At 33.0% G+C, this 17,958-nt stretch overlaps 1 protein-coding gene across 1 annotated transcript in view; it reads left to right on the top strand.

The window, feature by feature from the left end:
* Positions 1–9,146: 9,146 nt before the first annotated feature.
* LOC134696700 (cyclin-G-associated kinase-like) overlaps positions 9,147–17,958 on the top strand; it is a 35,702-nt gene continuing 26,890 nt past the window's right edge. Inside the window, exons 1-2 of the mRNA XM_063558625.1 lie at positions 9,147–9,347; positions 16,857–16,918. Coding sequence (XP_063414695.1) covers positions 9,215–9,347; positions 16,857–16,918 — 195 coding nt within the window. The 5' untranslated portion in view covers positions 9,147–9,214. The remainder of the gene's footprint in view (positions 9,348–16,856; positions 16,919–17,958) is intronic.

Here is a 17,958-nt window from a genome sequence, read left to right as displayed (position 1 = left end):
TGCAAACCATGCAAAAGAAATTTTTACGGATACCAGTGTCAACATCAATGCAATTGCCAAAGGTACATGAGTGTATTTAGAATGTCGTGAATTATTTACACTATAATATTTTAGCTCAATGACCATGAAAAAGCAAAATAATTTCATAGGGAATTAATGTAATATTTATCATAATTATATGATTTGTTCTTTATGCTCTTTGCTGCTTCTTTTTGAAACTAATATTCAATGTTTTATTTATGTTCAATTTTTTATTAGTTTTGATTCATTGTCTCTAATTTATTTCAACTGAAAGATGTGATCCTGTACATGGTTGTATAAATCAAGAACATCAAACTTATTCAGACCTCGAAAAATCATCAACAGACAAGCATGGAATTGGAAAAGGCAAGATATGAATTATTTACATTATCACAGTTAAGTATAAACTATATGGGTTTTATACATACCAAAATTCTAAAAATATTTTTTTCTTTCAAGAATTTGTCTTTCATCTTTGTTTTAGGTTTTAAGTTTATACTGAATGGCAATGTTTTCGACCATATAAATATTTGGACACCACGGGCATATATTTTCGTATGGTTGGACAAAACGTGTATGATTAATGAAATAAAGTTCGTTTTACTTGCAAATTGAAATTCAAGTTAATGCCTTTTTACATGGTCATAATTAAATACTACTAACTGTGAATACCAGTAGGGAACATTCAGACTCATCAGAACGTCACAAAGCAACAAAAACATAGACGTTACGTACGGCAGTGCGTTCGGATTAAAATTACCTACACATGTGTAATAACTAATATAAAGACAAAAGACACAAAGTGCGGACTTAAAAGTGCTCTCAGTTACTTTTTCAAAGCTACAACTAATATATAAACAATGTTTTCCCAGACTTAGATATTTTTCAGTTCTACTAAAGATTGTTTTTACACGCCGCAAAGAATGTATACATTAGAAAGAGATAACCGTTTTCGACTTTACCCTCACAAATTTTCATGTGTTACGAAAACGACTTGTCTGTTTGGATGTCGAAAAAGTTCAAGCCCATACCAATAAGCATTCTTACTATAAGAGTTTAAATGTTTTGCAGCAAATTAATTTTAATGTTTATGTTTATTTCATGTTAATCTTCTTTACAGGAAACACATCGATTCCATTTGTGGTTGAGTCTTCGTTTACTACCGCATCTACAGGTAAAATCAACACTTAAGAGTTGGACTAAAAATGTATCATACAAAGTTTAGAATTGCACAATACGACTAAAAGGGGTTATTAATTTCTCAATTGATGTCTTTATCAGTTGAAAATTTAGTCTTTATATATAATTAGAAAAAAAAGGGAAACTCATTTTATAAATAAAGTTGACAATGAATATATGTATATCAAATAATAATATAAATTTAAAGGCAAATGTGCATGCCAAGATTTGACCATGCGACGTGTAACTAAGACATCCGGCTAGACAATCGCAACCTGGAGTGTCAGAGATTTAAGAATATATTTAGGTTCAACTTAGAATTCGAAGCTTACGCATCACGCCTCAATGTTAGAGATTAGTTCATCCGGTGTACCATTTGCGTAATCGAACAATCGATTCTTTAACCACTGCTGATGGTTTTCAAGTTTGAAAGCGGTCTTCCTCGCAAACAGTCCGTAAAATGCTTTGCCAATGAGGAATTCGGTCACAAATAAATATTAGGCATTGGAAGCGTCATGAAGTTACAGAAATTACCAAATATAGTGCGTGTTATATAGTGCAGGTTAACGATTGAATGTTATAAAGACGATATTTTGAAGCCACATAATTATGATCAATGATATCGATCGACAGAGTGAGATGTTTCAACAGGACGATACAATGTTCATTGTATGCTTAAGTTTCCTTTTCGCATAATCATTGGAGTTTTGCTAGTTGGTAATCTATATAAAAATGTGGTTTGCACTTTGTACAATAGTAGCATAACAGTTTCGTTCGTAAATCTGATTTTGCATAAATTAAAATTGAATTAGGTACAACTAATAAGAAATGTGTACTTGTTTATCAATTTTAGTGTAACAACTGTAAAGGCACAATTTTTGTTTGAACTGTGATTGGAAAACAAATAATTCTATTGGCCAGCCAGTGCCTCGCATATAGGTTTTCTGATTTATGGTTACATGGATGTGGTGCCATTTAAAAAACAAACACTTACAATCACTTGGAAAATACATCTATTCGCGGTAATTTATTCGTCTTCGGTGTACTAAAAAAATATCTGCCAATCTTGGTGGATGTGCTCCTTATAACAATAACTGATTGTAGAAATGGGTTATTACTTACTAACTTGATGCAACATTAATACTTTCAATCTGCCCTTTTATGCCAGTGGTATAAAGGGCAGTAACGGTGAAAACGATGTATTTATGGTTACCGGTGTTTATATTTGTGTCAAGCTTGAAAAATTAACCGAATCGAAACTTCTTTGAAATTCCGGAATAGTCAATCTGAAGAAGAACTAAAAACCTTATCTGATATGACAAAGTACCCTTAAGCCATGTAAAAACATAAGTAAAACAGGTCCAAAGAAATACTATGTATGATAAAATTGAGAATGGAAATTGGGAATGTGTCAAAGAGACAACAACCCGACCATAGAACAGACAATCTTTTATGAAACCGCAAACGATAATTTCAATATCCCATGTGTAGTAACCCAAAGCCCTCGCCATAGAAATATCTTGACTACGCGAACAGATTGTTTCCGAGATTGGAAAATTCATTTATTTCATTATATACATATAAATTGATCGGTTCCTGTTGCCCAATCTAGTTTTCTTTTTAATGTGTTCAAGACTATTTTTTTTCACCGTTTTCGTGTAGTTATTGTCATGGTTTTTTGTCTCTCTTCGACTTGCGAACTTTTACAGTTATATTGGTATATTCCGTCTCTTTATTTAGTCAAAGTTCCTCATTATTTTCAAATTGAACAAACTTGTAACTACTAGTATTGAATCATTACTTTGCCATAATCAATAAAAACAAACACGGTGCGAAAATGAGGAATATGGGATGTTATCGAAGAAGGACAGTCAGCACAAAGATATGTTTGGATGGATCCCATATTTTTCTGAATAATCACTGTTTAACTTATTTGAATAACTTGAGATGAGACTGCGATAGGCGATCGTGGGTATCGGTCCATTAAACAGCAATCAATCGACGACACAAGAAGACAAACGACATCTAGGGGTATATAATTGTCAATAAAAGACAGGTATCGATACATAGATGTCAAGATCAAAACTCGAATCGAGTTTAAAACATATATAGTGAAGTTATCTTACACAGTAACTACCAAAGCAAGTATATGGTACCACATTTCTATATCGTATATGTATATGTGTAATAGAATATTAATATAAAACTGACTATTCGGCATGGTTTTGCTCATTTGTGATGACCGTACGTTGACCTATATTTTCCCATCTACTACTTAAATTATTTTCTCTTAGACAGTCGTACAATATCTCCTCATTCTTAAACATTTATATTCTTCATTTACAGATTCTCTTCCGATTGAACGAATCCTTTACTATATCATAGGTGTAGCGGTACTTATTATAGTAACATTACTTTCGATCGTGGTAATGCAGATCCTTCAGAAGAACAAACGACAACAAGATTTATGTGCAAATATAAACAGTAGTGAACAAGTTTTTCAACAAAACTCTAGCCCTTTAGGAGAATCAATATACCACGAAATAGACGAACTGTTCGCATCAGAACCTGTAAACATTACGACAGATTTGTATTTGATTGTTCAAGACGACCAGTCTGGGAAGAATTCTGATGAAAACACTATAAATGATGAATCATCATCACTTGGTATTGAAGCGTGCATTACATCGTATCCCTCGGTCTCTTCAACAAATAGCATTTGTCAAAAAGAGTTATCAACAGAAAAACAAGACAGCGATGACGAAATGACAACTTTACTTGTCGATGGTCTCATATCTGATATATATAAAGGTTTAGTAGTTAATAGTGATGACGATAGTGATAATGAAACCGTTCTTAAATCAACGCATAAAGAAGGATATCTGAATTCTTACAACGCCTTATCGACAACAAGAGAGAAGCAAGACTATGAATAGGGAAATTTTCAAAACATTCAAACTTTTTCATATCAATTAGGTATCATAAGTAACGTCTTCTATCAATTTATTTCATACGCGCGGCTGCCAGATTACACCAAAGATATTTAAATCCTCAAACGAAATTACGTGCCGATTCTTTTTACGGCATGTTGTTTTTTTTTTTTTTTTTGAAGGTCGTACGTGAACCTATATATATCTAGCTGCTTAACGTTTCATTTGATCTCAGTTGGATAGTTGTCTAATCGGCAATCATACCACATCGCGTCATTTTATATGTTTACAATTCACATGTGAAACCGGGGTGAAAACTGTAAAGGAATAAAATAGAACAACCCCCTATCGACACTTTAATGATTACGACGCAGTCTTGTTATTTCAATGCCAACACTACAATTGAAGGCACCGATCGAGGTTTATCAAAGTTAAGGCAACAGTTTAGTACGAAACAATGACACGAACTAACATAAAGTTTTAACTTTTTACTATACTTCATTTCAAATTTATTTTTGAATTTGAAAAATAACCAAATAAATATCAACTAATTAGATGTAATTCTGTATTGCACTTCAAACTTTATATATAAGTAAGTTCATTTTTAGCTCACCTGGCCCAAACGGCCAAGTGAGCTTTTCTCATCACTTTGCGTCCGGCGTCCGGCGTTCGTCGTCCGGCGTCCGTCGTCGTCCGGCGTTAGCTTTTACAAAAATCTTCTCCTCTGAAACAACTGGGCCAAATTAAACCAAACTTGGCCACAATCATCATTTGGGTATCTAGTTTAAAAGATGTGTGGCGTGACCCCGCCAACCAACAAAGATGGCCGCCACAGCTAAAAATAGAACATAGGGGTAAAATGCAGTCTTTGGCTTCTAACTCAAAAACCAAAGCATTTAGATCCATCTGCCCTGAAATTGTCAGATGAATCGGACAACCCGTTGTTGGGTTGCTGCCCCTGAATTGGTAATTTTAAGGAAATTTTGTCTGTTTTCGCTTATCATCTTGAAAATTATTATAGATAAACTGTAAACAGCAGTAATGTTCAGCAAAGTAAGATCTACAAATAATTCAACATTATCAAAATGGTCAGTTGACCCCTTAAGGAGTTATTGCCCTTAATAGTCATTTTTTACCAATTTTTCTTAAATTTTGTTATCTTTTACAAAAATTTTCTCCTCTGAAACTACTGGGCCAAATTAAACCAAACTTGGCCACAATCATTATTGGGGTATCTTCTAGTTTAAAAAAAATGTTTGGTGACCCCGTCAACAAACCAAGATGGCCGCTATGGCTTTATATAGAAGATAGGGGTAAAATGCAGTTTTTGGCTTATAACTCAAAAACCAAAGCATTTAGAGCAAATCTGGCATGGAATCTGATGTACAGTAGTTGTCGTTTGTTTATGTAATATATACGTGTTTCTCGTTTCTCGTTTTGTTTATATAGATCAGACCGTTGGTTTTCCCGTTTGAATGGTTTTACACTAGTAATTTTGGGGCCCTTTATAGCTTGTTGTTCGGTGTGAGCCAAGGCTCCGTGTTGAAGGCCGTACTTTAACCTATAATGGTTTAATTTTTTAATTTTTATTTGGATGGAGAGTTGTCTCATTGGCACTCACACCACATCTTCCTATATCTATGGAGTTATATTGTTTATCAGGTCAATCTGTATCTGCCTTGAAATTTCAGATGAATCAAACAACCCGTTGTTGGGTTGCTGCCTCTGAATTGGTAATTGTAAGGAAATTTTGCTGTTTTTTGTTATTATCTTGAATAATATTATAGATAGAGATAAACAGTAACCAGCAAGAATGTTCAGCAAAGTAAGATTTACAAATAAGTCAACACGACCGAAATGGTCAGTTGACCCCTTTAGGAGTTATAGCCCTTTATACTAGTAGTCAATTTTTTACATTTTTCATAAATTTATGTAGATTTTCAGATAATATTTTCCACTCTAATTACTGGGCCAAGTTCATTATAGATAGAGATAATTGTAGCAACAAGAACGTTCAGAGAAGTAAAATCTACAAACACATCACCATCATCAAAACACAATTTTATTATGAATTTATCTGTGTCCATTGATTAATATGCACATAAACCAAGGTGAGCGACACAGGCTCTTGAGAGCCTCTAGTTGTACTTGTTTCGGCTTTCATACTTTTGTATCTGGGCGTCACTAGTAAGTCTTGTGTGGACAACATGCACTTCCGGCGTATTAAAATTTTAAAATTGTTGCCTTTTGTTAGCTATTATTCGTGTGTTTCCTTTGTCAATTGTGTTCTCCTATTTTTTTATTTTGTAGTCCTGTAATGTTGTGTTGTTATTTTAATGTTATATTTCACATGGCCATAAAAAGGGAAGGTTTGGCATGCCACAAAACCAGCCTGTTCATCCCACCATGTTTTCCTTTAAAAATGTCCTGTACCAAGTCAGGAATATGGCCATTGTTCTATATGTTGTTTCTGTGTGTGTTACATTTAAACGTTGTGTGTTCGTTGTGTCGTTTGTTTTCTCTCATTTTTGAGTGTGAATTCACATTACTAAAAACGTGTCACGATACTTATCTATCCCAAATTCATGTATTTGGTTTTGATGTTATATTTGTTATTCTCATAGGAATTTGTCTTTTGCTTAGCCCGTTTCTCTGTGTGTTACATTTTAATGTTGTGTCGTTGTTCTCCTCTTATATTTAATGCGTTTCCCTCAGTTTTAGTTTGTTACCCCGATTTTGGTTTTTTTTGTCCATGGATTTGTGAGTTTTGAACAGCGGTGTACTTCTGTTGCCTTTATTTAGTACAAGGAATACTTTAAGTATTGTAAAGTATTGACGGAAGTACAACAGTCACTTTACCACAGAACTCTGAAAAAAATCAATATTGTCGGACGAAGCCTTCAAGGATTCGGTGGAGCATTAACCTGTATACGGCGGTTTTTATAAAGGGCACTGTAAAAATAAGAAGAGGTGGAATATCATTGCCACTTAGACATCCCTCCACAACATACCAAATAACATAAAAATTAACAACTATAGATAGGTCACCTTGAAGTCTTCAATAATGAGCAAAAACAATACCACGCTCAGTATAAAAGAGGCCCCGAAATGACATGTTTCACAGCAACAAACGACAACCACTGAATTACAGGCTTCTGCGAATTGTACTGTTTACCGGATTTTTTATAACATGAGCATCACGAAAGGGAGCCAAATGTGGCGCAGGATCTACTTACCCTTCTGGAGCACCTGAGAGCACCCCAGTTTTTGGTGGGGTTCGTGTTGCTTATACTTTAGTTTTGTATGTTGTGTCATGTGTACTATTGTTTGTCTGTTTGTCTTTTTCATTTTTAGTCGCTCCCCGAACCTGGAACAGTGATGTAACAGTTCAGCATATGATCAAACTATAAAATTAAGGTGAAAAGGCGTAACACATCAAATTGATAACCGTTTTTTTCCCATCTACACACAGCAACCAATTACTAGATATTTATGTATATAATTATATTTCTTTCACATTTGCAAGAATATGATAAGCACCTTAGAGATTTTACTGCAGTTTATTAATGCATATATATAAGCATTTACATATTAATAGATGAAATATGCATACACATAGAGAAATGTGTATTTAAATTTATCTTTGAATTTAATATATATATATGGAAAAACTAAAAGAGATTTAGTCATTAACAGAATAAATATTACCATGTGGTTTTAAGAAAAAGAGCATGTTCAGCCACTTTTCGTTATGTAATTGATGTATTTTTTTTTTAATTTGTTATTAATATTTTCTAATTACCATGAATATTTTAATTATAAGTTTACCACCATTGGGTTCAGGTGCTTTCTTAACTAATTGAAATTACATGAAGGACATGGACATTATTTACCATTCAAATTAATTCAATGTAGGAATCATTTAAGTTTAAGAAAATCTTTATTTCATTAAAATCCATCAACAACTTTTAAAGTTTTAAAATGTACAGTGTGGTTTCTCCAATGATTCTCTACACAATTTTTTTTATCGCAACAAGGATTGTTTAGAAGTTACCTATCCCTCTATATACGTCCCTGCAGGCGCGGATCCAGAGGGGGGTTCCGGGGGTTGGAACCCCCTTTCAGTTTTGGGACTATCAATGCATTTTCAAAGAATGGGGACATGTAATTAGACCCCCCTTTTTAAATGGCTGGATCCGCCCCTGTATACCATGCTTGGTATAACTATATTTGAATGCATTATTATAATAAAGCACCCGTTTGGTCAAACACTATTAGTTGTCAATGTAATCACGGTTCCAAACACATTTCCATTCAAACCTGCTGCTAGTATTTAAAGTAGGCTAAGTCAGGAATCTGATGTACAGTAGTTGTCGTTTGTTTATGTAATATATACGTGTTTCTCGTTTCTCGTTTTGTTTATATAGAAGTTAGACCGTTGGTTTTCCCGTTTGAATGGTTTTACACTAGTTATTTTGGGGCCCTTTATAGCTTGTTGTTCGGTGTGAGCCAAGGCTCCGTGTTGAAGGCCGTACTTTAACCTATAATGGTTTAATTTTTGAATTGTTGTTTGGATGGAGAGTTGTCTCATTGGCACTCACACCACATCTTCCTATATCTATATACTGCTATTCAATTCAATTTATTTTATAGTCGGCATGTTACATAACAAATAAACTTTTTTGAGGTATTTTCCTCTTTATGAAATATCTCTGATCCTGGTTTTAGTTGTTGACCTAATTATCCCTGGGTGTGTTGATTTGCCTTCTGACATTTTTTTGTAAATAATTTATCACGGTGCTTTCCCGTGTACTTTTCAATTGTTGTTTTGTGGTCATCTGTCGTCTCACTAAGTCGTAACTCATTTTATTTACAGGTATCATTTATATTGTATACACTTGACTTGATCAAACAAATAATGAATGTTTTAAATCAAATAGCTCCCTATATTTGTGTGTGTTAATTTATTAATTATTAGTTGTATGTTTATGATAATCGCAAATTGAATTACTTCCGGCAAATTGACGTCACCTCTCTACGCCTGTCACAATGTCCAGATAGACTATATCCTAAAGCAATAAGAAATGACAGACTTTTTCAAGTCGGCGTTTGGGATAATTAGCGGTGGTGGTCCCGGTGGTGCTGAGAATGATTTTGTTGGCCAAATGGTTGAGCTGGGAAACCAGAAACTCCGTGTGAAAAGAGTCATTGCAGAAGGTAACTTGTGAACATTTCCATATACCTCGACTCGGTTTGAGCACAGTGTTGTCTGTTGGTGTACATCTGTTTATAAAAAGATAACAGAGATATCGAAAAACATGGATGACAACAATCAATGGGTATTGTACACTGTACGACAATGTTTTGATAGTGATGAAATTTTGTTCGAAAATATCACGGCTTTTTAATTGGCCATACCAACGTTTCAAATTAACGATCCTGGAAGTAAATCGAAACTCTCGTCTCACAATCCAAACAACACAAGTATACAAAATTATGATGCAAATGAAAAAAACAAAAAAGAAGTGAAATTGACAATTCGGAGACCAATGCTACAGAGGTCTATTTGATAAACAAGGATGTGTAAAACACAATATAACCCTTTTTTAATTCGGAAAAACGACCAGTTTCTTCAATTTCTATAGCCAATGAATAGAATTTCTTAGATTCAAAACAAGGATAATACATTATAACATTATTGCGTTTTGTATTTTAATTTATCAGTTAATTAATTACAATCCTGAAGACAGAACCTTTTCATGCAATTATATATATGATATCACAAGTCATTTACTTCGGTCATACTGGAAACCTGAATAAACTGGCTCCCTGTACGAATCGGTCATTTTTCATAGTCCTGTAGCCGGCTGGCTTATACAGGTTTTACCGTATAGGCATTCATTCTCAAATCATTTACTTGACCTAGTGTCAATATTCATACCTGATCTCCTTAATTCAAAACAGTCACAAATATACATTTGTAACAGCCCTGATCTTTCTATATGGTTTTTTTAATATCTATCTGTCTCTCAATTTTTAAGGAGTGAGTACTTATTCTTAATTTTCAAATTGATCGTCTTTTTTAAATCCTTTAGTTCTAAATTGAAAATCAAACTAATCAAAACATCAGTCATAGAATGATTAGAAAACTTCAAACTTAGTATTCTCTTGATGATTTTTAACAATTAAATGAATGAAAAAATCCAATCCTAAACTTTTTTTAAAACAACTATAAGTAGAAAGACCATTTATTCATTTTTAGAATTATCTATATATGTTATATAAAATATTATTTTCAGTTGCTGTTCTCTTACTTGATTTTGTCTGAATTAAATGTTATGAAATGTGTTATTGATAATGCTTATACATGTATATTCAAATTTTGGTAGCATCACTTTTACAGGCCTTAAATTATGTCCCTTTATAACATAATATGCTAGCCATTTATTTATTTTAAAAGTAAATCATCATATGCACTTTTTTTTATCCTAGTAAATGAAACAGAGTGCTCTTTCTTGTTATTTTTCAGTTTCAGTAGTGATTGCCTCACTGCAGAATTGCTTGGACAATGAGCAGATATTAGAGTTATAAGATATAATAAAAGAGCGATATATTGTAAATTTTTCTCAGTTTGTTCAAGTATTTGGTAAGACTCATTAAGTTAAATGAAATTAAGAATGGAAATGGGGAATGTGTCAAAGAGACAAAAACCCCATCACAGAGCAGACAACAGCCGAGTTGTCTGGATGTTGCAAATGTTGGAGGTATGTTTTTTGAAATTTAGGTCAAAGTCAATGATGATGCCTATTGCCTAATAGTACATTGTAAAACTAAACATTAACCTCTTTTTCACATTTAACAGTCTGAACCAAATCTTTTCTGACTACTCAGTATTCCAACATTTTTCTTATGTCTAAACAAAGTTTTTAAAAAACTAACTAGTCTATACATTGTATAAAATTTTACTAGTCTTGGGCATAGGACTAGTAGCTAATGGTACAGACTGGTCACTGATTTTATTTCAAGGCCTGTCAGGTCAAATCAAATGTCTTCCTTATTGCTGAAGCTTGGAATTTTTCAGGGTTGGCCTTCATTTGATTGGAAGAGAACTAGTCTATCAAAGACAAACTGTTTTTTTTAAGAGTAGAAATAACTGTCTATATCCCTATTTGCATGAGAAAGTATATTATTGTCAGTAAATTGTCACAGAATAATGGTATTTTTGTTTTTGATACTGGCTTTATCAGCAAGAATATCAAGTGAGCATGCTAGGGTGGCATACATTTTTACATTTTCACTGATTTATAGGTTAAATTAGGAAATTCTCTTGTACTTTGTTTTGACTTTGGCAAGTAAAATGTCCTTGTTATGACTCATTTAAACTATCAAACATTTACTGCATCTTGATTGTAAGTGTTGCTCTCCACCTTTTTGAGTTTATTCAAAATTTGGACCAAATTGCCATTTTTAGCTCACCTGGCCCGAAGGGCCAAGTGAGCCTTTCCCATCACTTTGCATCCGGCGACTGTCGTCCATCGTCGTTAACTTTTTCAAAAATCTTCTCCTCTGAAACAACTGGGCCAAATTTAACCAAACTTGGCCACAATCATCATTGGGGTATCTTGTTTAAAAAGTGTCCGATGACCCGGTCAACCAACTAAGATTGCCGTCACGGCTAAAAATAGAACATAGGGATCAAATGCAGTTTTTGCCTTATAACTCAAAAACCAAAGCATTTAGAGAAAATCTGACATGGGGTTATATTGTTTCTTTAGGTCAAGATCTATCTGCCCAGAAATTTTCAAATGAATCGGACAACTAGTTGTTGGGTTGCTGCCCCTGAATTGGTAATTTTAAGGAAATTTTGCTGTTTTTGGTTATTATCTTGAATATTATTATAGATAGAGATAAACTGTAAGCAGCATTAATGTTCAGCAAAGTAAGATTTACAAATAAGTCAAATGATAGAAATGGTCAGTTGACCCCTTTAGGAGTAATTGCCCTTTATAATTAATTTTTAACCATTTTTTGTAGATCTTAGTCTTCTTTTACAAAAATCTTTTCCTCTGGAACAACTGAGTCAAATTTAACCAAACTTGGCCACAATCATCATTAAGGTATCTAGTTTAAAAAATGTGCCCGGTCAACCAACCAAGATGGCCGCCACAGCTAAAAATAGAACATAGGGGTAAAATTCAGTTTTTGGCTTATAACTCAAAAACCGAGGTCAAGATCTGTCTACCTTGAAATTTTCAGATAAATCGCACAACCTGTTGTTGGGTTTCTGCCCCTGAATTGGTAATTTTAAGGAAATTTTGCTGTTTTTGGTTATTATCTTGAATACTATTATACATGTAGATAGAGATAAACTGTAAACAGCAATAATGTTCAGCAAAGTCAGATTTACAAATAAGTTGACATGATGATGACCAAAATGGTCAGTTGACCCCTTTAGGAGTTATTGTCCTTTATATTAAATTTTTAACCGTTTTTCGTAAATCTTAGTTATCTTTTACAAAAATCTTCTCCTCTGAAACTACTGAGCCAAATTAATCCAAACTTGGCCACAATCATCTTTTGGGTATCTAATTTAAAAAATGTGTCTGGTGACCCAGCCATCCAACTTAGATGGCCTCCATGGCTAAAAATAGAACATAGGGGTAAAATGCAGTTTTTAGCTTATAACTCAAAAACCAAAGCATTTAGAGCAAATCTGAAATGAGATAAAATTGTTTATCAGGTCAAGATCTATCTGCTCTGAAATTTTCAGATGAATCGGACAATTTGATGTTGGGTTGCTGCGTCTGAATTTGTAATTTTAAGGAAATTTTGCTTTTTTTTGTTATTATCTTGAATATTATTATAGATAGAGATAAACTGTAAATAGCTATAATGTTCACCAAAGTAAGATTTACAAATAAATCAACATGACCGAAATGGTCAGTTGACCCCCTAAGGAGTTATTGTCCTTTACAGTCAATTTTTAACAATTTCTACTGAAACTACTAGGCCAAGTTCATTATAGATAGAGATAATTCTAAGCAGCAAGAATGTTCTGAAAAGTAAGATGTACAAACTCATCACCATCATCAAAACACAATTTTGTGATGAATCCATCTGTGTCCTTTGTTAAATATTTACATAGACCAAGGTGAGGGACACAGGCTCTTTAGAGCCTCTAGTTTAATCATTTCATACTGTTCAGTTGCACAGATAAATTTAACCATGGTCCATCTGCAGCAGAAATCAACAGTTTTGTCAATTCAAGCCCATATTGATACTAACAAGTTACAATCCAATAAGATTTTAGCTCCACTTCATGTCTACAATATTAGAGGAAATTAAGAGGAAGCTATATTTTGAAGTACCGGTACTCAAATTTTTAATACATATTCATTTTTTTAAATTTCTAAGAATATGTCTTAAGGATGTTTGCTCCTCTATTTTTTGAATTTTTGCCAGATTTTCGGAATCCTCTGGTTTTATCCTTGTATTAACATAAAAAAAAATTGTCCACTATCCCTTACTTTTCTTTTCAAATTTTTATTACAAATAGTTTAAAAAGCGATATTTCAAAATCTTATGAAGTCCTTGTTATTTTTTCATAGTTTTTTAAACAAAAAAGATGCCAATGTTAAATGTAAGAAAAGTCTAGAGAGAATTATGTCCCGCCAAATTTTCAATGGCTTATATCAAAAGCAAGCACATGTACCCTCCATTTTTTTCTGCTTTTTCAGTTTCTTTATTTATATTCTATCAATTTATAACAGTCTTAAAAAAAGATATGTTATTTTTAAACACAGTAGCGAACATCCTTAATCAATTTTTTGACTTATCTCTTCTAAATGTTTACATCTATATATACATGATATATACATGTTGGTTTTCCCGTTTGAATGGTTTTACACTAGTAATTTTGAAGCCCTTTATAGCTTGTTGTTCCGTGTGAGCCAAGGCTCCGTGTTGAAGGCCGTACTTTAACCTATAATGGTTTAATTTTTAAATTGTTATTTGGATGGAGAGTTGTCTCATTGGCACTCACACCACATCTTCCTATATCTATGAATGGTGATCTGATGGATAAATCTGTTGTAGAGTTGTCGTTGGCTCAGACGTACTGATAAATATAATTATTTTCTGTGACTGTATCTTACACATGTTACATTAATTTGTAGGATCCTTTACTATAGATAATTTAGCTGATCTGTATAAGAATAACATCTTCATGCCTTATATATCATGAACTGTAGTAAGATGCTAGATTAAAACTGTCATGAAAAGATAACACCAGGACACCGAAAGCTTCATTTTTATGAAGCCCAGGTGGTTGTATGGTCTAGCACACTGGTTACAGTGCACTGCAGGCGATTTGGTGTCACGATATCTCAGTAGCATGGGTTCGAATCCTGGCGAGGGAAGAACCAAACAGATCTTACATTGTTGGGTTGATGTTTAGCCGAGTTGTTTAAACATGATATACAAAACATGCTTCAAAGATGTTTTATTAGTGGAGAAACCAACATAACATTTTTACACTGACAGCAGCAAAAATAAGGAGGACACAGGGTTCCATGGAATTCTTTATGAATGTTTTGTTTTTGTTTTTATGTCCCATTTATGGGCATTATGTTTTCTGGTCTGTGCGTCAGTTCCTTCATTCATGCATTCATTTGTCAGTTCATCCATTCATCCTGCTTCAGGTTAAAGTTTTTGGTTGAGGTAGATTTGATGAAGTTGAAGTCTAATCAACTTGAAACTTAGTATACATGTTCCTTATGATACATGTATGATCTTTCTAATTTAAATGCCAAACTAGAGTTTTTACTCCATTTTCACGGTCCACTGAACATAGAAAATGATAATGTGGACAGGGCATCCGTGTACTTGGGACACATTCCTGTTCAAACTGTCATTCTTTTATATAATTTACAGGCTAGTTCAACTTGCTTACATAATTTTAGCTAGTTGGAACTGCTTTCCATGAGAGGACCAGTCCACTGGCTAAAGATTTTTAGTCCCTTCATGATTATTCTGGGATATTTACAAAAGAAGTGGGATGTAGGAATTATGTACTATTTACCTGACTAATCAAGTGTTTTAATTTCTTTCTGTTCATGAAAGCCAAATCAGCCAATTAAGACTATTCACAATATAAAAGTATTTAAGCTACTGTACTATTGATTCATAAGAATATTATACTTAAACATGTTATACAATCTTTATAGAAAGTAATGAGCCCTAGAACTCACCCAAATGTCCAAATGTAACCATACTCTTGTAGGAAGTGAAGATGATTCTAATTGTGAATTTTGATTTAAACAAATTTAAGATACCCCAGTTATTATACTCCCAACATACTCTGTCATTCATTATACCTTTCTTTGTTTTCTTGTGTAGTTTGGTCAATGTTTCATTTCCCTATACCCTGCTACTCATTCTAATTCATATGTAATTGAGGACTCCCATGTAATATCTTGATGTATCAAATACTGATACAACAATACCAGACCCAGCAGTGTTTTATGGTATTGATAACTTTTTTAGAATGTGATAATGCTGCTATTGATTCCTGGATGTTAGTTCAGTGTAGTATTAATCAATACATCAGGAATCTGTCCTTACCACTGCAGAGATCAGTAACCTTAACATTTGGCAATTATACATCATTTGATTGGTTGATTCTATAACTTAGATATAGTAATCATTTATATTGTTGAAAGACATTCCCCATATATACTTGTATTTCAAGTAGGAATCATGTCAAATATTAGTTCTTACATGTATCAAGTTTTTTTCACAGCTTTGAGTTTGATGAAGAAGTTAGAACTATAAAGTTGTTCATACTTTTACTTTTTTCTCATATTCATCATGTTCATGTTAAAGCAGAAACACCTGACTTGACCAGAATAACAATTTGTAATAGGAGACTTTATTTAATATAGTTCTTTGAATAATAGAGTTCTTTTCTTCAAACCTTATTATTTAATATAAACAGTATATAATCCACAAATATTTTCATAATAGATTTTACAAATAACTGCATTAACATTATTACATAAATAAGTCTGGTTAGTGGTAGACTTATTTCAATTGATGTAGATTGATTATATATGTAATACTTATTGATAATTTTGGATACTATTTTTTTTTGTTCACCTGGCCTTAAAAGCTTTAATAGATTATGAGACTTATTTGACATACCAGTACATTGACCTTTATTAGCTTTTCATACATTATGCCTTGAATGGAGAGTTGTCTCATTGGCACTCATACCACATCTTCTAATTTATACTTATAGACTAGAATCTAGAAGTTTGGCTTCTACTAACGAAAGCTCCATGGAGCTAATGTGTTTAGAGACTACTTATGTCAGTACACCTTTCCTATATTGCCTATAGAATCTAGAAGTTATTGTCCCATCTGACTTTTACCCATTTTTTTTTTAAAACATGTTAAAGTTTTATGTTAAGGCCTAAAAAAACAGTAGATAGAATTTAAAGATTGAAAAATTTATCAGCATGCAGTACATGACCTTTTGCTCACTTTCTAGCTTCATGTTTTGGAGGAAATTATTTCATTTTATCAATGCAGGGTGTTGTACTTCCTCTTAACCATCTAGTTTATAAATGTTATTAAAATTTCTTTTTAATTTGTAACAAGAGCACAGGGATAATCTTCATGTGTTGTATTTATAACCATAATAACTTAAATATCTGTTTATTACAGGTGGATTTGCTTTTGTATACATTGCTCAAGACACTACAAGTGGAAAGGATTTTGCTCTCAAGGTAAATAACTCAGACATGCATGTTCAATTCGATTTTGTCTTTTGACATCAATATAAGTGTGGCCTTGCTAGCCATGTGGTCTAAGTACTTCAACCACTGAGATTGTGAGTTTGAACCCTACATGAAGAAGACATGTTTGACTCCAATTTGAATTGACTATGATTGTCAGTTTTCCTACAGAGGGTCAATCAATAGGTCTCTCCAGGGAATCCAACTCCCTCCAACAATTAAACAAGTTGCTTACTTTAAAAAAAGAAAAGCAATACATGAACCTAAGACCGCTGACTGCCGGGTCACCAAAAGATTGTTGCTGAATTTTGTTTGCTTTTGAAATCAAATAATTGACTTTGAAAATAAGATGTCAGTTGAAAGTATATATTTGCATCTTCTATTTGAATAGTTATTTTAAAGCTTGACTATTTTATGTTTTACTTGGGAATGTACATAATGTTTCCGATTATAACTCTGGCAAATCCTTCTTTCTACCAACCGGATGATTTATGCAAATTGCACAAACCTATCGCAATATAAATTTATGCACTGAGTTTGCTTTATAATCTAGAATTTTGGATGCATTTATTTTATCTATCATAATTTTATATTTTGTTCTCATGGTAGATGTCGTATGCGGTAAAACCTGTGACATGCAATTGGTTGGGACCTCTTATGAAGAGAATTATTTTGTTCTCATAAAACATCTCTTATTTTAAGGATTTCCTGATTTTACTTAAGTCAATTCAAACATTTTACAGGGAAACTAAGTTTTGCCGAAGAATTTCTTAATTCAGAAGTTTATGAATACCTTTACACACTTTCGAAATAACCAATTTATATAAAAAGGTATGTATAGATATAAAAAGATACCAGCATCAGTGACGCTCGAATGAAAAAAGTTAAAAGGCTAAAAACATGTACATTAATACAAAGTCGAGGAATCTATTCTTTGGATAGACAATCCTTAGCTTTCCAAACAGGTCAGAATAGTCACTCAAAAAAGAAATAAAATAGAAACAACTCGAGATCAGAATACCGTTAGTACA

Source organism: Mytilus trossulus, chromosome 1 (assembly GCF_036588685.1).
Source record: "Mytilus trossulus isolate FHL-02 chromosome 1, PNRI_Mtr1.1.1.hap1, whole genome shotgun sequence".
NCBI classification, from domain to species: domain Eukaryota; kingdom Metazoa; phylum Mollusca; class Bivalvia; order Mytilida; family Mytilidae; genus Mytilus; species Mytilus trossulus.
Note: the sequence above shows the minus strand (reverse complement) of the source record. Positions and strands in the feature narration are given on the sequence as shown.